The following is a 27,905-nucleotide window of genomic DNA, read 5'->3' on the forward strand; positions in this document are numbered from 1 at the left end:
TAAACAATATAGGTATTGTTTTCAGTCGTGCTTATTTGTTTTTTGTTTTTTTTTGTGGATAAGATATCTCAAGAACCGCTGGATGGATTCAGATGAAATTTTCAGGGATGTTTGACCTCGTGACTGGCATGAACTGATTGGATTTTGGGGTCAATCTTGTATTAGACAAGGATTCTGGATTATTTTTCCTGTTTTTTTACTTAATTTTTGAGAGCAGTTGGACTCATTTTTAGTATTCTCATTTGTGAGAGCAGTTGAGTTTATTTCAGATATTCTCATTTTAAAAACCATCTCTGGCTAATCATTGAGAGGATGTTGGTGTTGCCTCTCCAAAGGTTTGCACTCTCTGAGTGCTCTTGTTTATATTTGTTATAATTTAGATTAAATTTTATGACCCAATATGAAGATTATAGTAGTAGTCTTGAAAATACTATTTTTAATAAAATATATAAATATTTTAATGTGAATCCCAAAATAATTGATCTTTTTGCCAATAGTACAAAAATATAAAAATCTATAATTGAGGTAATTTCCTTAGAAATATCAATATTGGACAAACTGTTTCCAGAACTTCTAATTGGAATTAGGTTTGTTTTGACTATGTACTGGCATTCAAGAATTTTTTTTGATATAACTTGAGTGTTGCAAAGTAATTTGAATTAAAAAGTCAGACAATTTATACAATTTCCAATGTTCTGATACATATTTTTTAATACAGTTATTAGAGATCAGCTAAGTCTATGTAAGTTCATGGATTTTTCTAAATCTCATTGAGGAAATAATTACAGATGCATTATGTGGATAAAAACTCATTAGTTTATGGCCTGTTTCATTTGGATGTTTGAATAACATTCTGAAATTATATGTATGTTACATATGCTTACACACTTATCATATAGAACATATTCCTGGTGTATGATTTACATAAGATTACAAAACACTGAAAACAATTTAAATAGTAGTATGAATATAAAAATCTTGTTTGTAATGCTGGACTAATAGATTTGGGTGCAACCATGTCTGGCTATATGTAGACATATGAAAGGTATTTCTTTCTTTCAGTTTTTTCTTCTTTTTCCATTTTTAAGAATGGAATATATGATGTGAGATGGGGCGGTGTATTGATTTCTACCACATTGTAAGTTAAGAAATAAAAAATTTTCTCATAAATGTAAAATATTTAAGGAAATTGGTATGAGGAATGAATGCCAACAATATAGTATGAAAGTATTTTTTTTAAAGGGATGATATATAACTGAAGTGTTAAAAGTGGATTCTTTTGACTTGTATCTATGAAGTGAAATAGTTTTTTTTCTATTTTCAAGTGGCATCTATTATCAGACATGGTTACTTTGACATAATTGTACAGAGCTAAAGTGAGAAAAAAACAAAACAAAACAAAAATTACTAAGATGGTAGCTAAGTGCCAGACAACTAATTTATAACTTTGACAGTAAGCTAGAGATAAGTTTATTTTTTGGGGGGCAAACCCAACTGGAAAATGCATTTCATTCATACATTTTTAGAAATTATATACCCACAATCTTTTTTTATATTTTTCTAGGGAATTAAGATGTTTTGCATTTTTAAACTGTTTTACACACATTTTTTTCTTTGCTAGCATGGGTGAGATGTTTCTTTACTTTAAATTTGGATAGTTGCCTGTTTGAACTTGAATTTTTTTTTTTCAATAACTAGATGTTACAATAATTGAAAGGTTAAGGTGTTCCGTATATCTTTACGTATTACCAATTTTTAATCATTGTAAACAGGTGTAGCCATGGCTGTGTGCTTAAAAAGTTTGCTTCCTGCCCACATGGTTTTGGGTTCAGTCCTACTTTGTGGTACATTCAGAGGATGTCTTCTACTGTAGCCTTGAGCTGATCAAAGTCTTGTGAGTGGATTTGTTAGAGGAAAACTAAAAGAAGCCTGTTGTGTGTGTGTCTCCTTCTCTTGACACTGCATGATAATTATGAGTGTCATTGTCATACAAGTGGTGATGTTTCCAATCTTCTGTGAAAGCATGACTGGTCTTGGGAAAATATTACCTTGCATGGAACAGGTGATGGTTAGCAAAAGGAAGAGCACCTGGCTACCAAAAATCTATCTCTGAATTCTGCAAGCATGGAAATATGGACATGAAAATAATGATGATATAAACAAACAATATTCAAATATTGTATCTAAGTAAGAAGACAGTTCTCATTTCAGTATAGATATTATACTGCTCACATATATAAAACTCTGCACTCACAGTCACCAAGCATGTGTCTCTCTTTTAACCTATCAACTTTATTAGGTCTCACCTTACAGATCATGCATTATATGCTCCTTTCTTTCTCTTTATTACTGAAGCCTGTTAGAATCTCTCTCCCCTCCCACACAATGTTTTAAAACATTCAAATTGAGCATCAATTCCGTTAATTCAGTATTCTTGGAGAGTCTGAAAAAGTTATAATTACTGACCATCTCCAACTATCTTGTAAGAAAAAAAAAGTACGACAATTTAAAACAGCTTTGCTTACATAATGTATTTCTACTTGGTAACAGGCAAATATGTAGTGTGTACTCGTGAAAATAATTTTATTTGCACTTTTCTGTGTCCCTATTTGATAGCCCTATAGCTTGATGATGATAATGAGTACACCAGAATGTTTCTAACCACGCACATACACACATATCAGATTACTACCATTGTATATTTATGATAATTAATATTATGAACATTGGGTGTAGCAAGCTTTTTAACAATGAGCCAATGTCCTATACAATTTCATTTTATATGTCATTGCCTTTAGTAATTTCCTTCAAAATTTAACATGGCGACCTTAAACCATGCAAATATCTGAAAAGTTGGATATGGATAATCTTCTGTACAAAATTAACTTCTGTTTGATTAACATAATCTGCTGTTTCTATTTTTTTTTTTGTTTTGTTTTGTAAAATGATATTTAGTATATGGCGCTATATGAACACAAACATACATATACATGCATGTGCACGTATATCATATATGCTATGGTTGTGTGCATGAGTGATAAAGTACAAATGAGATAAGGGAAACTGTATATAAGATGAATCAGATATAGTGTGCAAGAGAGAAAACCATATTGATACAAACGTGATATATGGAGGATGACACTTGTATAAAGAAATGCTGCCATCACTACCTCCCTTCCATCACTCCATCTCTATCTTTTATCACTCTCTCCAACATTGTCACTTCTATTATTCCTTCTTCTATCATCTTCCCACCTCAATCACTCTGCTTCTTCCATCATATTCACAAACTCTTAACCTTGTTCATTTGATTTGTAGGCCCGAATCAGCTCCAGTCAAGCACACCTATCAACACATAGGTAGTTAACTGAGTGACTAGGTTGATCACTTATTGTAAATATACCATATCTACTCTACTTAGTTGACAACCATGTTACACAATCCAATATGCATTGATTAATCATATGGGCAACAGTCTGGCCATGTTGTGCAATCTCCACTGACCAGGTTATCTCTGTATGTTTGCAGGTTCTGGTGTTAGCCACAACAATGAGATGAAATCAAAGCACATCAGTTACTGTTCCTCTTGCACTGGATAATGAATTTTATAGATGGTTTGTAGAAGATTTATTCAGGATAATGAATTTTATAGAGAGTTTGTAAAGAAAGGAAAAATGAATTCTGTTTTGTGAATTATTGCCATTGGACTGTGTAGGTTCTATTGATAGTAAAAGTCTGATAAAGGCTCTGTCAGTTATAGCTGTAGGTTAACCATGCTTGGGAAAAAAGTTATGTATTTTCTTTGATTTTGAAATAGGATGCTATAACCTATTGCGCAATGTTCACAGGCTAAGATACGTTGCTAAGTTTCTCTGAAGTTTCATAACTAAACCATAGTAACATCTCTGTTTCACGGCTGACTGCTTAGTAGAGAGGGCGTCATAGATTATAAACACTTGTTCAGGTCTAAATTTGCAAAAGAATCATAATGGCTTTAAAAAAAAATGGGTACAAAACAAGTTTTTAAAAAAAATTTTCAAAGCATTTCCATTATTTTTGGTTATCACCAGAGAAATAACATTTAGAAGTAACATTTAAAGCCATTTACAGTATAACTTGTTTGGCAAAATAAACAATTCTTTCTACTTGATGAAACTGAAAGAACTGAAAATATCACTGATTTCAAAGATGCTGCTGTATATGGCAAGTCATGTTTAGAAATTTATTAATGACATCAAATCCTTACTGCTTGAATAAGCATAACCATATATAATTATTGAGGATATGAAACAAAGTAAAATGTCTGTAACCCTTTTGATACCAATCCACCCAAGATTGTCACTGGTTCTATGATGCGAACTGAATTAAACTTTCCATAAAATTGTTCCAAACACCAGCCACTTTACTAAATTCAGTAAAACTAGTGGGACCTGTGGAAATTCCACACAATGGAAAAAATTAAGAGGACTTATTTAAGAGAGAAAGGATGGTTTACATTTTTATAGCATTCATAGTTTAGTTTTCTTGACGTTCATCTACATTCATTTCCTCATGTCTCGTTAGTGCTGTCTTTTTCCTCTTATACTTTTTTGCTGTTCCTCTCAGATCCATGCTCTATATCTGTGCATCTTTTCTTGGACAGCTTGCAACTGTGTTTCTTGTGAATCCAGAGTTTAGGCTAAATTAACCCTTATAAACAAATATCAGTCTTTTAAGTGAGCAGATGATAAACAGTTGCGCTTATGCACATGCTTTAAGCGATGGTTACTATAAAAAAAATATTAATGCAGTTTTATATTTAAGAGATGAGGAATTATGTACATTATTTACAATTGACGGACATTTGTCCTCATTTTGTTTGTTGTTAACACCACGTTTTGGCTGATATACCCTCCAGCCTTCATCAGGCATATGGCGTAGTGGTTAAGAGCACAGGCTACTAACCCCAGATTACAAGTTCGATTCCAAGCAGTGACCTGAATAATAATAATAATAATAATAACGACAACATTGAAAAATACCTCAGGAATGAGAACCCAGAAGGCTGGAGGGTATATCAGCTGAAACGTGTTAACAACAAAGATGAGGACAAATATCTGTCAATTGTAAATAATGTAAATAAAAAAAATTTAGCTCAATAAAAAAAAACATTTCACTATCAGCATACCACCACCACTATCTGCCTTTCTCTCCCTCTCTTTCTCTCTCTCTCAATATAACTGCTTCCCCTGTCCATCTCTATCTATCTTTCCCTTCAGCTAACTTTTTAACCATGTAAGTATTCCTTCCTCCCTTGCCCTTACATCATTAATACTGCTCCCTCTCTCTTTTCTTTCTCATCTTTTTCTCCTGTTCTTTGCCCCTACTTTCAGCTGACCATTGACCATGTGAACATTTGGCCTAAGTGTATTAATATTAATCACCTTTCTCTACTTCTTCCTCTCCTCTTTCTTCACTCCTCCCTCTCACTCCATCTCTTACTCACTCCACCTCCACAATTAACTAATGTATAACAAACAAGCAGATTATTATATAGATGACAGCCATTTTACTAAATTCTTCATTATCTTCAAAACTAATTGAAACAAAGAACAAAGGCAGTGTATTTCAACAGAAATATGATGAAAGGATTAAAATCATTTGCAAAGATGAAACTGTAATCATCATCATTTACTGCCCATTGGCCTTGCTGACATGGGTTGGACGGTTTGACCAGGGTTGGTAAGCTAAGGGCCTGCACCAGACTCCAGTCTGATTTCGTGTGGTTTCTATGGCTGGATGCCCTTCTTAGTGCCAGCCACTCTGAGAGTGTAAAAAACAGAGGAAGTGTGACTGATGTTGGTGTTGTGTAACTAGCATGCCAATGGCATGTAAAAAACACCTTTCGAGTGCTGGGCCTCATGGAAGCAATGACAAATGACTGAGACTTTTGGCAATATGCTGTACTTGAAAAGACCCATCAAGCCAAGTGAAATCATAGTTGTGGTAAATGCTGGTGTCATGTGACTAGAACCTGTGCCCGTGGCATGTAAAAGCATGCCTCACCAACCACTCTTCTTTCCCTAGTCAACAAAAGCCAAGTACAGAGGTTTATCTTTGGCTAGGTATTTCTTCTGCAGCTGCCTTACCAGAAATATAGCATCAGTGGTGCTTCACTCTGGCACAAAACCAAATTGCATCTCATCTAGACTAACTTTCTCCCTAATTAGTTGGGCTATGACCCTCTTTGTGATTTTCATCACCTGATCCAACAACTTGATACTTCTGTAATTATTTCTATCTAAGGTGTCACCTTTACCTTTGTAGCAGTTGACTATGGTGCTGTTACACCAGTCATTGGGTATGACTCCTTTGTGCACCATCTGATTAACTATACATGTGACTAGACCATAACCTATGCCACCAGATATTTTAAGCATCTCAGTGGTGTTTCCTGGTGGGCTGGGGGATTTCCCTGTCTTCATATCCTTAATTGCTTTATCTGCCAAAGTACTGTCAATTCAGATAGCTGGTCCTTCAGTCTGGTCAACATTTGGCAGATTCTCATTCTCCCATTCATTCTCTTGAACATACCAAACCCTATAATTAATAATTTTATTCTGTTTCTCTTTTTATAACAAATTATATTTGGATTAATGTACAGGATGATATTAAACATACATTTAAAATATTTGTTCTTTTGGTGTAGGATTGAAATTATTTGGAATTTATTTTGTTAAACAAATCAATAGAAAAATGATTAAGTATTATCTGAAGTTTGAAGTAATTTTGAAACTTTTTCCAATTATATAGTTATCTTGCTCTATAAAATTGACCGTTGAATTTATATTATTTTTCGGTTAAATTACTTTTATCAATTTTCAGTCTGTAATTATAGATTAGTGATACTATTTCATGTTAGAATTACTGATTTCTGTCTTAGCTGCAAATTGAATTTTTGTAAACTGAAGAATATAGTCAATTGAATCGACCTTTCAATGGCAGATTGAATTTGTTGCCCAGTTTAACACCATCACCTGGAACATTGTGTGCCTTTAACAATGTCCACTCTGTTGTGAGTATTTGGGCTAGGTCTTGGGTTTGAGGATATCTTCCTCCTCCTTCTCACCAGTCTTGGAGGCCGTGTAAAGAATCATACCAGTGCCTTCCCTCCTGACTGAAAGAAAAATGAAAATCTTTATTTTAGAAGGGTGAAACTGGATTTTATGATCACAAGATTTGAATTTGGAATATGATTGGATGAAATAGGTATAGGTTTATGCTATAGGCCCAGATGTGGCTGTGTGGTTGAGAGGTTTGCTTCCCAACCACATGGCTGCTTGGGCTAGTATCTTCTACTACAGCCCTGGCTTAATCAAAGCTTTGAATGGATTTGGTAGACAGAAACTGAAAGAAACCTTGTGTGTGTGTGTGTGTGTGAGAGAGAGAGAAATGTATGTGTGTGAGTGCGTGTACATTTGTGTCTCTTTGTCTTGACATCATGTAAAAGTTGTAAATGAGCGTCACTCTCATAGAAGCAATTCCAATATTTTGTGAGTACATGGCTAACCATTTGGAAATATTACCTTGTTTGGAACAGGTGAAGGTTAACATCAGGATGTGTCTCCAGCTGTAGAAAATTTGCCTTGATAAATTTTATCTAATCCTTGCAAACCTGAAAAAGTTGACATGAAAAAATTATTAACAATGATGAGGGAAGGTTCAATGAATTACTTCTGATTTATATGCTGGCATCAGTGGAATGAGTATTACTGCACTTTTAGATGGATCAGAGGATGACTACATGTTGCACATAAGTTTCATTTTTGACTTAGTTTCTCTTGTTGGATGCCCTTCGTATTTGTGTGGATTCCTGTCATTAGTCTGTCTTAGTATCATTTTTTAGGCCGGTTGAATGTGGAAAATAGCTCAATTAGCAGAACACTGGTCAAAATACAGTATTTAGTCTAGGATCTAAGTTCAAATCCTACAGAGGCCACCTTTGCTTTCACGCTTCTAATGTCAGTAAAGGAAATCAAGTGCAGGAGTTGATTAACACATTCCATGAAAATTTTTGGCCTTGTTCTAAACATAGAAATCCTTATTAACTCTTAGATCTGTTTGCAGATTAATGATATAATTTCTCAGTATGTTTCATTGTTCTGGGGCTATTTTAACAAGAGTAAAACAATAACAATCATTTCTCCTCTCAAAATACTTCACACATTTCTTCTCAAGTAAATAATTCATGCTATTAATTTATTATGTTGGCAGTTTGATGGTTTGTTTCTGTATTTGTTATATATATATATATATATATATATATATATATATATATATATTGTATTTTATGTATTCTAGGTACATAATCCTTTATAATAATTTTATATTTTTCTTTCATCTTTGGTAATGTTCTTTATTATATAATTGGCGGGCAAAAATCATCCAGTTCACTGAATGTGTTTGTGTATGTGTGCATGTATATTCATAAGTGTGGGTGTTTGTGTCTTTCTATCCATGTTTTGATATTGTTTACACACTTAACAAAACAATAAAATAGTGACACTATTCAGTTGTTGTCAATATTTATGTATGTTGTATTTGTCCTATTGTTGTATAGTTTATCAAGTGAAAGATCAAAGGAGGAAACATCTTACATGGAAACAAATAAGGATTGGCTACAAGAAAGGCAACCAACCATCGAAAAGTATACCAGCATATCTTATGCAACCCATGCCAGTATGGAAAAAGTAGCTGTAAAAATAATGTGTGTGTGTGTGTGTGTGCACGCGCGCGCGCGCACACACACACACACGCATACACATACTAGTTATTTACATTTAGGTGGAGTGGATCATTGACAGCTAAGTGTTTTCAACTAGTACAGGATATAAACTGTCAATTCATTGACAGATTGACCCTGGCAAATGTAAGCCTGGCTCCTGGTTTTGATTACCAGCTGGAATAGCTTTAATGACAGTTGCTAATGTAAGTGAGAAAGGTATGAACTTTTCAGCTGCACAATTTTCTTATTCCTCTTGTAAACCAGAGGCTATTAATTATGTAAGAAATTGCCTTCAATATATTATGCTATTTTCTTCGTTTTCCCTTACGCTGAACTGGTATCCTCTGCGTCTAACTCATTCCTTATTTCTAATTGTCTGTCTCACTATTTTTACTCAGTGCTCTTCCTACACATCCACATTTTCCACTTTTCTGTCCTATTCTGTCTCATATTCATGTACCTAGACCTCACATTTCTTTCTTTCTGTCTCTCACTTTCCTGGTGGGCATGCCATGCATTCACCTCTTCAGCAAGAAGGAGATCAAGAAAGCCATGTGCAGAAATGGTGAAAATGGTTCTTAAGATGCAAACCTTACATCGGAAATGACAAAGGAATGCAACAAATAGTATGGTAGTGTTGGAATGCACCTATCCAATCAATGCACGTATGGAAAGCAGATGTAAAAATGATGATGAATATAAATAAATACATACGTCAGTGTGTACACACGACAGTGTAAGCGCCCTGAGAGAAATACTGGACATAAGAAGCCTCGGATGTGGCATGCAAGAGAGACGTCTGCGCTGGTATGGTCATGTACTATGGATGGATGAGGAGAGATGTGTGAAGAAGTGCCACTCCCAAACAGTTGAAGGAATCCAGGGTAGAGGTAGACCCAGGAAGACATGGGATGAAGTGGTCAAGCATGACCTTCAAACATTGGGCCTCACAGAGGCAATGACAAAAGACCGAGTCCTCTGGTGATATGCTGTGACTGCGACGACCCAATAAATAACATGAGTTCATGGCTGTTTCTTGCACCAGCTTCACATAGCAGCCCCAGCCCATCCAAAGTACCTTGGATCGCAGGTTGGCCTGCTGTGCTTACCTTGGATCATAGGGTGACCTGCTGTGCTTGAGGAGACCTATTGAGTCAAGTACATCAACATCAAAAAATCAAATGGAAATTGTAGTTGTGATACCCGTGCCAGTGGCATGTAAAAAGCACTGTCCAAACATGGCCGATGCCCACGCTATATTGACTGGTTTCTGTGCCGCTGGCACATAAAAAGCACCAACCAATTGTGGCCGTTACCAGCCTCACCTGGCACCTGTGCCGGTGGCATGTAAAAAACACCTACTACACTCATGGAGTGGTTGGCGTTAGGGAGGGCATTCAGCTGTAGAAACACTGCCAGATCAGACTGGAGCCTGGTGCCGCCTCCTGGCTTTCCAGACCCTGGTTGAACCATCCAACCCTTGCTAGCATGGAAAACGGATGTTAAACGATGATGATGATGTGGTGATATTTGGTGGACAGCTGTGGAGTATGTCTGCATCTGTTGAGTTTTCGCTGTTTTTCTGTCTGCTCCTTTGTTGTCTCCCTGCACCAGATTTTTACTTATATATGTTATAAAATTCCCTCTCAACTTATAGATTTCTTGTAGTTGTCAATTTGCAGTAGTTCAAAAATATTGACTGTATTATTGATTTCACTGGTCTTTGGCAATGGTTCACTTACTAACATAGTAGCTCATTTTCTCTCTTTGCTTCTTGTATTACAACATTCTTTCATCCTAGCTTACTGCAGGGCCTCTCTGCTATGGTTTCTCGCAGGCCCATCCAACACACCCATGTCTCTCACTAGGTCTTATTTCCCAGATTCCATCCTAAACGTTTTGCCCAGCTATTCCTGCAGTCTTTGACCCAACGGATGTTCAAATTGAACATTATTTGTATCAGTCATGCCAGTGAAGGAAATTCTGGAAAGATCATAAAAAAAATGGCCTATTTGTTTTTTTTTTAGCCAAGTTCAGATATTTTAACCCTTTTCTCTGCTTCTTTTGTGTTAACATTGGATATCTGAAAACAGTCTTAAATACTTTCCTTTGCTCTATTATGACTGTACTTTGTATTAGATCTGATCTATGTTATAGTCATAGGTTTGGTTGTCAAGTTATATTCCAATGTGTAGCATCTCAAGTATTTTCTACCATAGACTCTGGCTGACCAATATTTTGGTTGCTGTGGGAGTCTGTGATATTTGTGTTGTTTTTTTTTATGTCTCTCCTTTTTTTAACATTTGCTTTTTCCACTGAATGGCCTAGTAAGACTACTTCAGATAGTCTTCAAGATGAAGTACCATACAAGTAAAGTACTTTATTCTGTCCACATCTTTGCATATAAAAAAAATATCACTGCCAGAATGGTACCAGTGCAAAGATATGGAGAGAGCGAGAGAGAGAGACACACACACACGCGCACGCGCGTTTCTGTCCACCAAATTCAGCAACAAAGTACCGATCAGGCTGTAGAAGATTCCTAAGGTGCCAACAGGGTTGAACTTGAAACCATGTGATTGCAAAGTGATCTTTTTTACCATATAGTTGTGCCTATGTGTTTGTCTGCGTGTCTTTATATTGGCAATGTTTATGAACACCAAGAAAATTAAAAAGCCAAAAAAAAAAACAAAAACAAAAAAAAAACAGCCCTTTTCAAGGAAAGTCTCTTGCAATATTTGTTCTTGTGAATTAGTGATTGTTCAGTTGGAAATTTTTTAAATTCTGGTATCTTTAAACTGTCATTTCAGTAACAACTTCTGGCTGTGTTGGGACCAGTTTTCTTTTATTTTGAGCCAAAACTTCCTTCTAAACTCATTATTCTTGACCAGTTGATTGGCAAAATCATTAGAACAATGACAAAATAATACTTTGTGATATTTAGAGATCAAATCAAGTTATCCTTTTGTCCTTCACAGGTTGATAAAATACAGTCACATCTGTCAATTGCTTTGAGTGATTTAATAAATTTTACCCTACCCACAACTGTGTGGCCAATGTCAGAAATTATTGTTGTTGTTATTAAGGTGGTGAGCTAGCAGAAATGTTAGAACATTGAAAAAAGTGCTTTGCAGTATTTCTTTGAACTCTTTACATTCTGAATTCAAATTCTGCTGAAGTCAGCTTTAACTTTCTTCCTTTCAAAATCAATAAAATAAGTATAAGTCAAGTACTAGGATCAATGTAATTGACTAACCCTTTCCTCTCATAATTGCAGGCTTTGTATCAAAATTAGAAATAAAGATACTGAACTGGCAGAACTATTACAGTATTGGAAAAATGCTTAGCAGTATTTCTTCAGATACATTACTTTGTAAATGCAAATTCTGTCATGGTTGAGTTTTGCCTTTCATCCTGACAGGGTCAATAAATTAATGTATCATTTGAATATAGGGGTTGACTTGCCCCTTCCTCTCAAAATTGCTGGCCTTGTGCCTAAATGACAAACCAATATTATTATTATGATTCCAGTAATTTTATTGTGATTGTAACTTTCATTACATAACCAAGCTCGACTTATGTGCCATAGGTATAAGTGTGGTATCTTGCTCTTTGTTTTATCATTATATTGAATGTACAGAATGTGTGCAATGTCTTATATTGTTATTTTCTGAATGTTAAATATGTCTAAATAACACTTTGCTGTATATGTTTGCATTTCTTTTAATCATTTCTACAATATCATTGTTATTGTGAGGATTGTTTATTTTTGCCCTACATCCCCTGGATATCTCTATTTCAGGAATTTTATATTTGGATAATTTTCTCCTTTTTTTTTTCCCATTTCTTTTGAAGGTGTATTGTTATAAGTTGAGATTGATTATTGATTAGGATATACTATTGTCTTGTCCCTTGCCCCATATTTGCCAACAATGTAAGGAGTGTCTACTTTTTCCTCATATGAACCTGTATTTCTTAGAGTATAGATACATTACTCTCAGAATAATTTTGTGGTGGATGCTTGCACCTTCTTGTTATTTTGAACATTCTAAATGTTAACATATTTTTCTTTATATATATTTATATTCTTTGTTTTAGCTAAGGCTAAGAAAGAAACAAACAATAGGATTGTTTCTCTAGGTCCTCCACAAATCCTGCAGTTATTTTATGTTTTTTTATTATTATTATTATTGTTATTATTATTATTAGGTTTTTGTAGTTTCTAGTAGGGAGGTTTTGGTCTTTTACCTTGAACAGAAGTCTTTCAGTTTTGAGTCCTGTATTTCCCAGCCATTTTACATGTTATATTTTTCTTTGTTTTTACATGAGGTGTGAAGTTCAGGTAATTTTTTAGGGTTAGATAAGGCTTTAGATAACATTCCTTTTCATCATTATCATAGATTAAAGGATACTTTGGGTTTTCTTGTGATGCTATTTGCATTAGTTGAATTAAAATTGTTTCTTAATATATTAGTTGATGCTGAATCTTGTCTGTATTTACTTATATTATGCTCTGTTTTGATATGAGTTGGTTAACATGTGGCTAATTTTACCATTCTCATAGCTTTTTGTAGTATTGGAATTTTAGTTTTTGAATTATTTTCTATTGTTTCTCTATTCTTCTCATATCTGTCAGTTTAGTCTCTGTTTTATAAATGTTGACTATCTTGAAAATACAAAGATTCTAGTTTTATTCATACTTTGAAGCTATATGCATGCATTTTCTTTGAATCTTTGCTAGACTTTTCTTGTCATATTTCAGTCTTCTGCAATTAGAAAATGATCTTTTTGTGTTAAATCTATTCTTTCTACTAGTTTGACTTGTGGAAATTGCACAGAGTAGATGAAGTGTTTATCTTCACTATAAAATCTTCAACATCATTGCTTTAACATCCACTTGTCCATGCTCACTGATGGAGATTTTCTGTGGCCAGATGTCCTTCCTGTCACCAACACTCAACTGTTTCTAAGCAAGGTAGTATTTTCCTCTGGCTAGACATGTTTTTGGAGTATGTTGAAAATGAATGACGTACTACTGTCACATTCACTCCATTACCAGAGGGCTTTCCACTTCTCTGAACAAAATGCCTTGGACAGTAAGGCAGTTGGCATCACTCCTCCACTTCTGACTGCTTCTCTGAGCCTCTACGCCAGGTACCAAGTGGTGTACAAAAATGTAACAAGCATGGTTGATGATAGAGCTGCTCTGCAGTTGGTGCTAACTGTTGTCTGATGGTTCAGATCTTCCACTTAGCTGTAATAACCTTCTAGCTGTTGATCTAGGACTCCTCTGCCTTGTCAGTTATCCAATATCCTGCTGCTGACGTCTTCATTATATTCTTGGCATGGGAGGCTAAGAGATTGCTAGCACTTGTTCAAGGTGCCATTCTGAGCTGTAGACAGAAGAAGTGACTTACTCTCCCTTTTACAGTGTACCACTGATGAGGGCACTGTATGATGAAGCATATCACACCTGAGATCATTAATATATTACATACAAGTGTTTATTTAAAAATCTATTTGATTCACGAGAAAGCTGTTAACTTCTGATCAACTTAGGTTAAATAACTTAACATATATTCTTATATGTCACAGCAGTATAACTGTGCTTCTGTTCTTCTGTTTATGATATTTTGATTTCTGCTTTTGACCTAAACATATGTCACGTATTGGTTTTCATGAATATTATTTGCAGCTTTGTCTGTGGCTGCATTTAAATAATAAACACATTTAAACAATAATACGTTTAGCTGCAATAATCCCAATCAATGCCAACACAGTCTAGCAAAGTCCTGGAACCATGAATAACATAGCAATATGTTTGTATCATCTATTTCTAGAGCAAACAGACCAACCAGTACTTTTAAATCATGGCTCCTGGTTGACTGACAGTATATGCAACATCTAATGGCTTGCACAAGTTTGGCACACTTGGAAGATGTGTATGTAGAAAATTGATTAGACTGTGTTAGAATGAAACAAACATTTATGAATTGATTTTAATGAACTTTATTAAAAACAGATTTATAATATTCACACAATGATTTCATGAATCTATGGAATTATTGATGACAGTATATAGTCAGTTACCATCATCATCCATCTGCTTTCTGTACTGGTATGGGTTGGATGGGTCATTGTGATCTAAATTAGTTTTAAGTTTAACTACTTTTCTAAATGAGTCAGAGATTATGTCTTGCTTATCTATTTCATTTTGTTCTGGTGTTTAAGGCTGGGCGTCCTTCCTATCACCAGCTTCTTTACAGAGTGTACTAGGAGCATTCTACCATGTCACCAGTTCTGTAGAAGCTACATGCCTTTGCAAGACTAAAGAGTTGTCTCTTCTTCATTCACCATCTGCTTTATCATTGTTACCAAATCCTAAAAACTCTTTGTTGTTATTGTCACTCTCAGATATACATACAATTCCATCATCATCAAACTGAACTTCATTTATTTGTAATAATTCATCTCTCTTAAACTGTTGTCTGGGTTTGATACTTGTTCATTTTCTTACTCAAAAAATTCCTTGTATAACAATTCAACAACTGCAATGAAATATCAATTTTTTTTAAAAATATTTAATCACCATTTCACTTGGAGTACTTTCCCATATCTCTGTCACCTATTTGATATTTTGGCTTTGTTTTACTGACAGAGTATAAAGTCATTTCTATTCATGAACCTTGTGCACGACCCAGCTGAACTGTGGAACTTTTGAGTTTAATATATTTACTTATATCCCTAAATAGCTGGAACATTTTTGTTCTAATAACCATGTAGGTAACAACTAACCCATTCATATGAAATTCACTTACCCAAGGATGTAAACCTTTATCCAGTTCTTCATCAGGTGAAAGTATATCATAGAGCACATTTTGTTTTTGGCATTTTCTTGAGTGCCTCTTTTTCTTTCCACCAGTTACTCACTAATTTCTCTGACACACAAAACTCACTGCAATGTACTCTTCAATATATTCAACACCACACAACTTAAAACCAACCTCATAAGTTGATCTATTGTCTTTAGTGGTCATGTTTTAGTTTCTAGTCACCTTTTTCTATTAAAATAAAATGTTTTTAATACTTCTGCCAACAAATCTATGGATATACAAACAAGAAGTTTACATAGTTATGAACAAATTGGTTACAGATGCCCTTGTTTTGTTTGGCGAATTGCATTTTATTCAAGCAGTCATTTGTTTTCATGCATGACATCATCAACGTATATTTGTTTACTATGCAGACTTCATAGCATAACCAGCCCACTCTAGCCTGTACTGCAAATTTCGAGCTCAGATCAAGGTCTGGTGGATAAATTGCATGCAGTTTTGCACATTCTTCTTTTGAGTAATAAATGTGTAAGCTACCTTGGTATTCGAAGTGTTGTTACCTCTGAAAAGGTGTTATGTAACTTCATACCTTCAAGGAATTCCTATTTGATGAATGCTTCCTTAAATGTTGGAAGCTATTCTGACTATACTGTCCATTTGTCTGTAAATGAAGCTGCTCTTTGGCCATGTGTGAGAAGCATTCTAAGATGGAATTAATTTCTCTACATACCAAAGGCTTACTGAATCATCCTTGTGATAACATTGCTAGTTCACATTCTCCATGTTCAGTTAGTATCTTTGATGGAGCATAAACAGGATATCTTAATGACTATTCAGAAATCTTGTGGGCACTGGCAATTCACACTGATTTAGTTTGAACGCAGCAGCTAAATGTGTATCACAGTGATGAGCTTGGTCAGCAGCTTGTCGTTCCTCTCTCTTTTGATAAACTCTTTTTATTCCCATGCTAATTGCGCAGCTAGGTGATATACTGTATGACATCCATACATATATATTTTGATAGACACCACATAACTGTAAGTGGAGAAATGTATCTGTATGATAAAAATTCTTTGATTATGAATAATAATTGCCCTGCTGTTGACTTCTGCTAAATCACAACCATGTTCTTTGTACACAGTTTGAGGTTCAGGTGAGCTTGATATTTCTTCAAGAGGTACTTACTGGAGGGTACAACAAATCATTTTCTGACATGGTAATCTTCAACTTGATCAGTATCCCTATTACTTTTTTTGTTTGTAATCAAGATAATCATCAGTATTTCAACTTTTTCTTTCTAAAAATTTCTTGTCTGTCTTCCATACAAACTGAATTTAGGATTTCAAAGATGCAGATTGTCTTGTTTTACATTTATCTTGACCATGTATCATTATGAGTATGTGGCTGTATGGAAGCCCACTTCTTTTTTGCAATTCAATAGCCTGTGCATGAGCCACTAGTATACCTAGTGATTGTCTGTTTTTAATGTCCACCATCAACTCATTGAAGTTCATGAAGAGGAATTTGAGCTTTATTGATATGCACCACCACATCAGATCTGCATTGAGCTGTTTCTGATGGATGAAAGTTGCTGGTGATTTCTGCACACTTTGGTTTGCAATGTATAGGTTAAAAATAACACTTCCCCAATTTCAACAGCAATTCATTTGTATCTTTGGGAATCTTATGGCTCCACAGCATTGACATACAATGTTCATCTCACCAATATATTCTTTTCTACTCTAGGCACAAGGCCTGGAATTTTGGGGGAGGGGACCAGTCGGTTAGATCGACTCCAGTACACAACTAGTACTTAATTTATCGACCCCGAAAGGATGAAAGGCAAAGTTGACCTCGGCAGAATTTGAACTCAGAACATAAAGACAGATGAAATACCGCTAAGCATTTTGCCCAGCGTGCTAACGATTCTGCCAGCTCACCACCTTTAAAAATTCTTTTCTACTCTAGGCACAAGGCATCTCACCAATATATTAAATTGCTGAACCATGTCATATGTATTTTAGAATTGCTGTGGTCTCCTTTGACTCTTATTGTCTATTTCTCTCTCTCTTTTTTTTTTTTTTGATTCTCATCTAATCTTATGTTTCTTCATTCGTATTTTCACTTCTCACTTGTTCTGTTTCATACTTTTTCAAGATTTCACTCCTTTGTTACTGGTTCATTTTACTTCTTTGTATTGTATCCTTTTATTCTCTTCTATTTCAAAGACCCCCCCCCTCAATGTTCATTATTCATACTGTTTTGTGTATTATGGTACATCTCTCTTATATTCTGCAACACATGCTCTTTCTATATAACATAAATCTTCTCAGTTTTTCTCTGTTATATCTTTTGATCCTCTGTAAATCGCTGATTCAATTTTCTTGACACTCTTCTTCTAATAAATGTTCATTTTGTCATCTTTGATGTTCTCTTGCTTGTTGTAGCAACATAGAAAAAAAAAGTTTTAACTTTAACAGCCACATGCTTATTAGGTAAAACAATGTGTTGGTGTTTGGAATGGAAGTATATCTTCCTGAAGTCAGTATTCACATATGAAATACAACCACCAACAAAAACTATAGTGCTGCTGCAAATATATAACTGTTGCTCTTTAGCTTTATCCAATGGGGCCATCATTTAGCAGTATGGCATTTATATATGGATAGTTGCATGGGAGATACATGTGACAAGTCAATGTATATACATATGTATGCAGTCAAAATATGATGCAGTATTTTGATTATTTCTGTGTTGTTTTTCTTTTTAACAAAAAAAAAAAAAAAAAAGTGGGCAGGGCGGAGGATATTTTTCTGAGATAGCATGACTTATCTGATGCCATAAAGTGAATACTCATATTAGAAATGATGTAATTTAATTAATCATATGACAAACACACATTGGCAGTTAAGTGATAAACAATATTCAGAAATAAAATATTTATTTCTTCAATGCCCACAAGGGGCTAAACATAGAGGGGACAAACAAGGACAGACAAAGGGATTAAGTCGATTACATCAGCCCCAGTGCATAACTGGTACTTATTTAATCAGCCCCTTGGTGGAATTCAGAATGTAAAGACAGATGAAATACCGCTACATATTTCACCTGGTGTGCTAACATTTCTGCCAGCTTTTCAGAAATAAAATATTGATCTATGTATGTAAAGTCTTGGTAAATTAATAGCAACAGCACAATACTTCTGGTGATTTTTAAGAAAATCATGAGCAGAGTGCCCTCACAGTAATCTGTAAGTAATAGGCAGATACATATTATACTATGTGCACATTGCAGTTATTGATGTGCATAAGCTCACATTTTGCTAAATGTGGATATGCATGCATTCTGAATTTGAGATAACTTGTTTTTCCTTTTTTATACTGTAATAAATTATATTTCTTAATTTAGTTATACTGTTCTTTCTCTTTGAATAATGTTTTTTTCCCTCAGGATAAATAGTATGATGTTTACCATTCTTTTCAATTTTGACATTTGATCATGAAGTGAAGTTATATATTCAGATGAGTAAATGAAACATTTGTTTTTAGTCTTGAATGATGAGGTTGATTCTGTTTAATGTAGTTAGTCCTTACATATCTTTAAAAATAGTTATCAAAGACAGCGTTATCTATTTCTTTACTACCCACAAGGGGCTAAACACAGAGAGGACAAACTAGAACAGACAAACGGATTAAGTCAATTATATCGACCCCAGTGCATAACTGGTACTTATTTAATCGACCCCGAAAGGATGAAAGGCAAAGTCGACCTCGGTGAAATTTGAACTCAGAATGTAACGGCAGACGAAATACCTATTTCTTTACTGCCTACAAGGGGCTAAACACAGAGAGGACAAACAAGGACAGACAAACGGATTAAGTCGATTATATCGACCCCAGTGCATAACTGGTACTTATTTAATCGACCCTGAAAGGATGAAAGGCAAATCAACCTCGGTGGAATTTGAACTCAGAATGTAGCGGCAGACGAAATACCGCCAAGCATTTCACCCGGCATGCCAACATTTCTGCCAGATCGAATTATTTTTTATATCATAAATTTTAGTCCAATACAAGAATAATACCAAAAATTAAAAGTCCAGATTATAGTAAAATTGCCTAAAAGGTTCCACCAGTAGCTTTCTGTAAAGTATCTTCCATATAGGTATAGCTATTTAAATGCTGCATATGAAATTGCTGTATTGCTGGTGTATTTTATTATGATGTCCATAGTGCAATGAGTTGGTAGTGTACTTGGCTCACAGTCCTTGCTGATTGAAGTCTCATTATATGCACTCTTCTCTAGTATGAAAAAGAAAAAAAAGGAGGAGTGAGTAACTTCCTTTATATCTAAAGCATGATATGCTGACTGTAGGTAGGTGCAAGCTAGTGTAGTAATATACAGGTGTTGGGCTTTGTCTGGTGAACTTGATTTCTTTCTAATTCATTTCATTGCCAACTGAGGGTCTTATAACATGCTTAACTGAACAGCTAGGTTATTGGTACTTATGTCGAATATTTTGTCAGTTATAAGCGTTAATCTGTTATATCTGCGTTATTCCTTTACTTTTTCTTTGATTTGCATACGTTTAGTTCATTGTTCCAGTTCTCAAGTATTTGTGGTCTAATTCTCTTATCTTTGTCTCGTCTCTTTATTTATGTATGCTTTGTTTTCAGGTTTTCTCTAATTAAAGTGTCCTTGGCTTTTTTTTTCCTTACATGCATACGTGCACTGTGTTGTTGTTGCTGCTGCTGCTAAGGTGGTGGCAAGCTGGCAGAATTGTTAGCACATCGAGCAAAATGCTTAGCGGTATTTCGTCTGCCATTACGTTCTGAGTTCAAATTCCGCCGAGGTCGACTTTGCCTTTCATCCTTTCGGAGTCGATTATATAAGTACCATTTACGCACTGGGGTTGATGTAATCGACTTAATCTGTTTGTCTGTCCTTGTTTGTCCTCTCTGTGTTTAGCCCCTTGTGGGTAGTAAAGAAATAGATATTTTGTCTCTTCATGTTCTGATTTCAAATGCCACCAGGATCAACTTTGCCTTTCATCCTTTCAGTTGATAAATCAAGTACCAGTTATGCACTGGGGTCAGTGTAATTGACTGGGCCTTTCCCCCAAAATTTCAGGCCTTGTCTATAGTAGAAAGGATTATTATTATTATTAAGGAGGTGAGCTGGCAGAATTGTTAGCATATCATGCAAAATGCTTAGTGGCATTTTGCTCATCCTTACGTTTTGAGTTCAAATTCCACTGAGGTCAACTTTATTTTTCATCCTTCTGGGGTTAATAAAATAGGTATTATTTGAGTACTGGGGTTGATGTAACTGACTAGCTCCCTCCCCCAAAGTTTCAGTCCTTGTGCCTATAGAAGAAATAATTATTATTATTAATTGCATTTGGGTGCTAAAATAAAGCAATTAGTTTTTTTTTAAAGGATTTTTTCTTAATTTATAGTTTATTCTACTATACAGTTTCCTGTAAAAATATTCCCAACTACATGCATTAATTAAAATTGAAGACAATATTGTAAAATCGAATAATTTACTAATGTGATTATATTTTCAACCTTATAATATACAATTAAGTAGGAAATAACATTTGGGTATATATGATATAATATAAACTAAAGGCTGATATTAAATTTTATCTATTTATTGTAGAGGGCAGTTCATTTAATGTGGTATATCTATAAATTGAATTAATTACTGAAGTTACGCAAATATTGAGCATTAGGTATATATTGTTATGAGCAAATTTTATACTAGTAAATAGATTAGTTATTTTTAGTGTTACTTCAAAATTAGGAGCAAATTCTCACGGTTGTTGTGACATCCTTTATTATGACACATTGTACTACTTGCATTAATCACCTTTGTGGAAAATGAACAATTCAGTTTATGACAAAATGAACAGACCATAAGCTACATGTTCTGATGTAACCAACCTGAAATCTGCTCCATGATTTTTCAGTGTCCTACAATAGGACCTATTGCTTTTAAAAACAGAATTTTGGCTATATTAATTGAAACATTTAAAGAACATTCATATAGCTTGACTAGGAATCACAACTTAAAATGTTCTCTGAACTTGTAACTGGTAATTGTTAAAGTAGCTAAGTAGCTATTGAGTTTAAAAAAGAAATTTTAACAGCCTGATTGAAAGTTTGACTAAGATAGGACCAGGGTCATGTCAAAATGACAAAATGAGTCATAACTTATTCAAGTGAAGATTAAAAAAATAAAATAATTATTAATGATAATAATAATCGTTTTAATGTCAACTTTTCCATGCTTGCATTGGTCTGTAAATTTTTATAAGCATAACGGCTTTTGTACCGAATGAATACTAGATTTATGATGACAATGTTTACATTGATACATTTTAATGAAAATAATTTTAAATTTAAGAAACATTTAAATACAATTTTTATTGTTAAAAACTTAAATCTTTTAATAAAAAATTGTACTACACACATTCACACACATCTATGTTTGTTTTTGTTTGTTTCCAATCAAACATGAAATTGAAGTTATAATAGAGCAACATATTTTATTTTCCGAAGAAAATGGCTGACTGTGACTTTATAATTCCAGTCATGTAGTTTTCATCATCTCTTCTCTAATATTTATTGCTGTACACCATCTCTTTCTTTTCTTTTAATCTACTTTTAGTTTTTGTTTCGAAAGCTCTAATTCATTAAAAAAAATTTTTTAATTTTAAAAAACCTCCAAAAACATATCTGTCAGTCTGAACACTTTCCACTTTCCACACTGAAATTTTGTTTATCACCTGAATGATCCCAGTTTTCATCTTAATACAAAATATTGGTATGGTCTCTTATTTTTGGTTTGATAAACTGCCACCTTTCTGAAAAAGAGTAGCTTCCATGTGCAGTTCCCTGCTATTTCCTTTCATGTCCCCTTACATTGTGTAGTCTCTTTATAGGATTTTCAATTCTTTTATTCTACCCTTTTGGCCATTACTACTGGACATTCTTTACTTTAACTATAGATCTAGATTATGACATACAAAAAAAAAAAGTCCAGTTTCTTTGTTATTCAGTCACTATCTTTATATATACATTTACTTGTACTGTTTGGAATTTAGTTGCCATGTCAAAGTACCCATGTGGTGCCACATAAAAGCACTTGTGCAGTGCCATCTAAAAGAGCCTTTGTGACACCATGTAAAAGCGCCCATGCGGTGCCACTTAAAAACACCCATGTGATGCCACATAGAAGCACCCAGCACACTTTGTAAAGTAGTTGGCATTAGGAAGGGTATCCAGCTGTAGAAACCATGCCAAATCAGACTGGTGTCTGGTGCAGCTTGCCAGCACTGGTCAAACTGTCCCAACCCTTGCCAGCATGGACCATGGACGTTAAAATGATGGTGATGATGTTTTTCAATTTACAAATATTTTCCCCCCTGGCTGAGGTTTTTTTCTTAGCCTGGACCATTGTTTCCTTACCGTTATTTGCTAAAAACCCTAAACACCAAGATACTACATCTCAAGTTTTATACCTTTATTTATACCTTCAATTAAGGTTGTAATTAAATTTAAAATTAAACTATTGTTCATCACCCTCTTAATAGCTCTTAATATTCCCTTAGGAGGATATGAACTGACCTAAACTCAATGTTAATCAGTTTTGGGTGGTACAGTCTTATCATCACAGTACGGTTGTTTAACTCCAGATCAACTCTAATTGAATGGATATTTGATCAAAGCATTTCAGCCATAAACCCCTCTCTTAAGGGCATCTAGGACTAAATTGTCTGAGATACATATTTTTTTTTTAAGGCAGCTTGATGTACTACGAAGGAGATTAGGCTGTTATTTTAAGCTAATTAAGTAATTACACACATTTTCTCACTCATCTGTTTGTCACTGTACAATTATTTGAAACAGAAGTTTTGGAGTTACATTGAAAGAGAAGATTTTAAAGTAACTGCAAGTTAATGAATAAAGATGTAGTGGCTGTGACAAAATCAAAACGACACAGACACTCCTAGCAGTCTGTGAAGATAAATGGGTTATTTTTGTAGATATGTGATTGAACTGAGGAAACATCATAATTAAAACAGTTTAAGATAGATTCTAGGGTAGAAGCATTGTATATTTTTTATTGACCTGTTGACATTTCAAGTATAAACTATTCTTGTAAATGTATTGAATATTCAAATAGAAAACTATTTACAAAACTCCCTCATGTCCATGAGGAATGCATGGATGTACATAGATGATGATGTATGACCTTGTGCTTAGGGTGTTGTAATTAGGAGCAACTGATCTAATCTCAATGTTAATCAATTTTGGGAGGTGCAGTGCTACCATCACTGCACAATCACAAGATCATGGTTTTGATTCCCAGATTGAGTAGTGTTCTTGAGCAAAGCCCCTCATTTCAAATTGCTCTCTGATTACTTTGACATTTGATGTGTGACACACTGTACAGCAGTTTAGGCAATGTCAATTTGATGGAGAAACCTGTCTGTTGTTTATGACAGGGGAGTCCACCATATAAATGATATATGGGGTAGGTGAACTAGTGTTAAGCAAGGAAAGTATTGAATATTAATATCTTATTGTTCTATAGAATTAGATAGAGCTCAACTGACCTTGGAACAAATTTTATACATGATCATTTCTTGTTCTATTCATTTGTTTTAATTACAATGTAAACTTACAAAAGGATGTATTATAATAAATTACACAAGTGATATTTTTTATAATTACATGATTGATCACATGGGTAATATTTCAATAGATTGTTTATGGTGCATCAACTATTAGGAACACAGTATTATATTAATATAATGTCTATGACATTTTATATATATGATTTCACCTGTCAAGCCAAGTGAAATCATAGTCATGGCTGATGCTGGTGTCACATAACTGGCACCAATGCCGATGACATGTAAAGGGCACCTTTCAAGCATTGGGTCTCACAGAGGCAAAATGGCTGAGTTCCTTTTGAGTGTTGGGCCTCATTGAGGCAAAGTGGCTGACGGAGACAAAGTCGCTGAGTTCCTTTTGAATGTTAAGTTATGCTTGAAAAGAAGACCCTTCAAGCCGAGCAAAACTACAGTTGGGGCAGAAACTGGTGTCCCGCAAATGGCATCCATGCTGGTGGCATGATGATAGATACAAATGGTGCAGGATGAGTGCACATACTCAGCTTGGTGGTAGATAATGAGTAAAGGATTGCTACACATAGTGAAAGAAAGACCTATAGAGACAGGAGGAGAGGGAGTGAGTGACAGAGTAGTTATGAGAGGAATTATACTAAATAAGAAATTGGGTTTACTTAATTTTATTGTTAGGTAATCTTTTAAAAATAAGAATTCATATCCTCATTTTATAATAGGGTAAAAGAATTTGACAAAAGTTAATTTATAAATATTGTATGTCTGCCATATTTCCTGATATTACCCATGATGGTGAATGTATACTTCAAAGTCACCTGTCATGTTTAGAAATATTTGTAGTTAGCTCAGAAACGTTAGATGTGGTGTGCAAGAGAGATGACTGAGCTGGTATGGTCATGTGTTGCATATGGATGAGGACAGCTGTGTGAAAGTGTCACACCCTAACAGTGAAGGGAACCTTGGAAGAGGTAGACACAGGAAGGTGGTGCAGCATGACCTTCATACATTGGGCCTCATGGAGGCAATGACAAGTGACCAAGACCTTTGGAGATATACCGTGCTTCAGAAGACCTAGCAGACTAAGACCATAGCCTATGCTAGTGTAGCATAACCGGCCCATTCATTGGGCTATAAACTGTTTGAGAAGACCTGTTGAGTCAAGTGAAATCATTGTCGTTGCCAATGCCAGTGCTGCCTGACTGGCACTCATGCCGGTGGCACCTAAAAAGCACCATTTGAGTGTGGTCTTTGCCAGTGCCACCTGACTAGTTCCCATGCCAATGGTATGTAAAAAGCACCATTCGAGCATAGCCATTACCAGTGCTACCTGGCTGGCCCTTGTGCTAGTGGCATGTAAAAAGCACCCACTGCATTCTCAAAGTGGTTGGCATTAAGAAGGGCAACCAGCTGTAGAAATCTTGCCAAATCAGATTGGAGCCAGGTGCAACATCCCAGCTTGCCAGTCCTCAGTCAAACCGTCCAACCCATGCCAGCATGGAAAGCGGACGTTAAACGATGATGATGATGATCTCTTAGTTTATACTCCAGAGTGGTTGGTTGGTTAGCTGTTTCACTGGTTTACTACATTGTTGTTTCACATTTTATACTTCATCTATAAAACAATTTGTAGTTTTGAAGTGATTTTTCTTTTAGATGTTAGGATTTTTGTTTTTCATGTAATCTGAGATTGTATGATAACAGTTGAAGGTGATTACACCTGATTCAAAGCATACTAAGTCCCAACACAAAATGTGTTTTGCTAATCTTAGTATTGAGAAATCTATTGTTTTGAGATCCTATAATCAGCCCCCTTTCTTATGACTAAGTTCTCTGATAGTTGACCTCCTGTTTTGATATATTTTGACATTTCCCTTTTAAAATCAAATCATTAAATTGACATCTCTTTACATTACTTTTGACTGGTACTTTATCAATGCTTGGGGGGATGAAAAACATGATACTGAAGTCAATTTTGACTTCAGTATGACTCTTCTGGGGTCAAAGTACCAGTCAAATACTGGGGTCAGTGATATTAACTAATCTCCTCCCCTCAAGGCTGTCTAAATCAGAAACTATTATTTTGAAGAGTGACATTCTTTGCATTAATGAAAAATATCTTATTGAAAATTATTCAAATTAATTTTGCTGGATGCATTTGAAATACGAACATTTCTCAAAGATATTTCATAACTTTGATTTTATTTCTATTTCACCCTGTTTCTTTCTCTTATCTGTCAGATTATCTTAAGTTTTTGAAAATTGCCAAAAGTTAAAATGTTCTCTTTAAAACAGTACCAACTTAAAACTTAGATAAAGTTCTGGGTGTTATTTAGTTGCAAAACCTGCTTCCAGAAGAATTTTGAATTGATTTTAGACTTGTTGGTAATAATTCTAATGATGTCTGAAATTCTACCATAAACGTAGCGTCTAAAAGACACTAGAATTTCCTTTTTGATAGTGAGAGACTACTGTAAAACATTTGTTCATGCTTTAGTTGGAAAGTGTCATATGATGGATAAATGCCAATGATGATGAGTTTCATTGTCAGCTACATCAATATCAATGTTATAATTTGTTTTTGGTATTGACACTCTTGGCTATATTATTGAAATATAAATGTGCCTGGCTGCAATGTCCTATGTAGCTGTATAGGCTCTGAAAATCTCTTAGGTTTCTAATTTCTCCTTATGGAATATCATCAATTTACATTTATTTTATTTAAAAGTCAGTAATTATGTGTTGTCTGTGAAGAAGCATAAATCTCATATTGTGACTTTTGAACTGGGTTTGAGTTTCTTGTTTGAATCAGAAAGTCGTAGTTCCTGACAAATATATTTTAAGATATTCATTTGTTCATAACAAAGAATTTTTCAAAGTTGCTTTTCAAATTCCGTTAAATATTTTCATTTTCAATTCCATTATATATTTTATTGTAACTTCACCTTCAGGTAGAAGACAGTTGCCCAAGGTATCACGCAATGAGATCCAACCTGATTTTGTGTAGTGTCAAAACAATCTTTCTAGTCAGACAGCTGTGTTTGTATCAAGAATCCTCACTGGTGTCTCAAAATATTGAAGATAGGAAGATAGCATTCAGATAACTTCATCAAATCTAATGTTTATTTATTCATATTGTTTTCAATTAATCACACATTATCTCATAGCTTCAAGATTTCAATGATGTGTTTGTATACTTTTAGAATGATATTGTAGGGTAGGTAAGAGAGGCCAAATTTGGCATTTTGAACATGAATAGGTAGAAAATTTAAGCCAGATATGGTCAGTTTAAATGTTAAAGGGTTAATTAGTAATTACTAAGCAAAATAACAGAATTTTGCTGTTGTTGTTGTCATTCCAAATACAACTATAGCAAGTTATTTTGATATTAAACCTGCAGACCCTCTCTGTTTACAGAATGGACATGCTGTTTAAAAATAACAAAGACACTCAGTTACATGAAAAGTAAAATACAATAGAAATATGTTCTCATACATAGTTACATAGCAACATAATTTCTTTCAGACATAAGTTGGAAGAAAATACATTCAAATACTGACCAACAAATGAAGAGAAAAATTTCCTTAGGTTTATTTTTATATTGACATTTTGGTTTATATTTGGATAAAAAAGTTTTCCAGCTATGTATTGA

General features: G+C 34.5%; 1 protein-coding gene across 3 annotated transcripts in view; it reads left to right on the forward strand.

The window, feature by feature from the left end:
* LOC115210248 (cyclin-dependent kinase 14) overlaps positions 1-27,905 on the forward strand; it is a 183,642-nt gene that overhangs the window by 80,092 nt on the left and 75,645 nt on the right. The window contains exon 1 of one of the 3 annotated variants that reach the window (XM_036508349.1): positions 8,938-8,980. The exons of the other annotated variants lie outside the window; for them this stretch is intronic. Within the exon in view, the coding sequence (XP_036364242.1) occupies positions 8,953-8,980 (28 nt within the window). The 5' untranslated portion in view covers positions 8,938-8,952. Of the gene's footprint in view, positions 1-8,937; positions 8,981-27,905 lie in introns of those variants that run through there. 3 annotated transcript variants of the gene reach the window in all.

The sequence above is a fragment of the Octopus sinensis genome, linkage group LG1 (assembly GCF_006345805.1).
Source record: "Octopus sinensis linkage group LG1, ASM634580v1, whole genome shotgun sequence".
NCBI classification, from domain to species: Eukaryota; Metazoa; Mollusca; class Cephalopoda; order Octopoda; family Octopodidae; genus Octopus; species Octopus sinensis.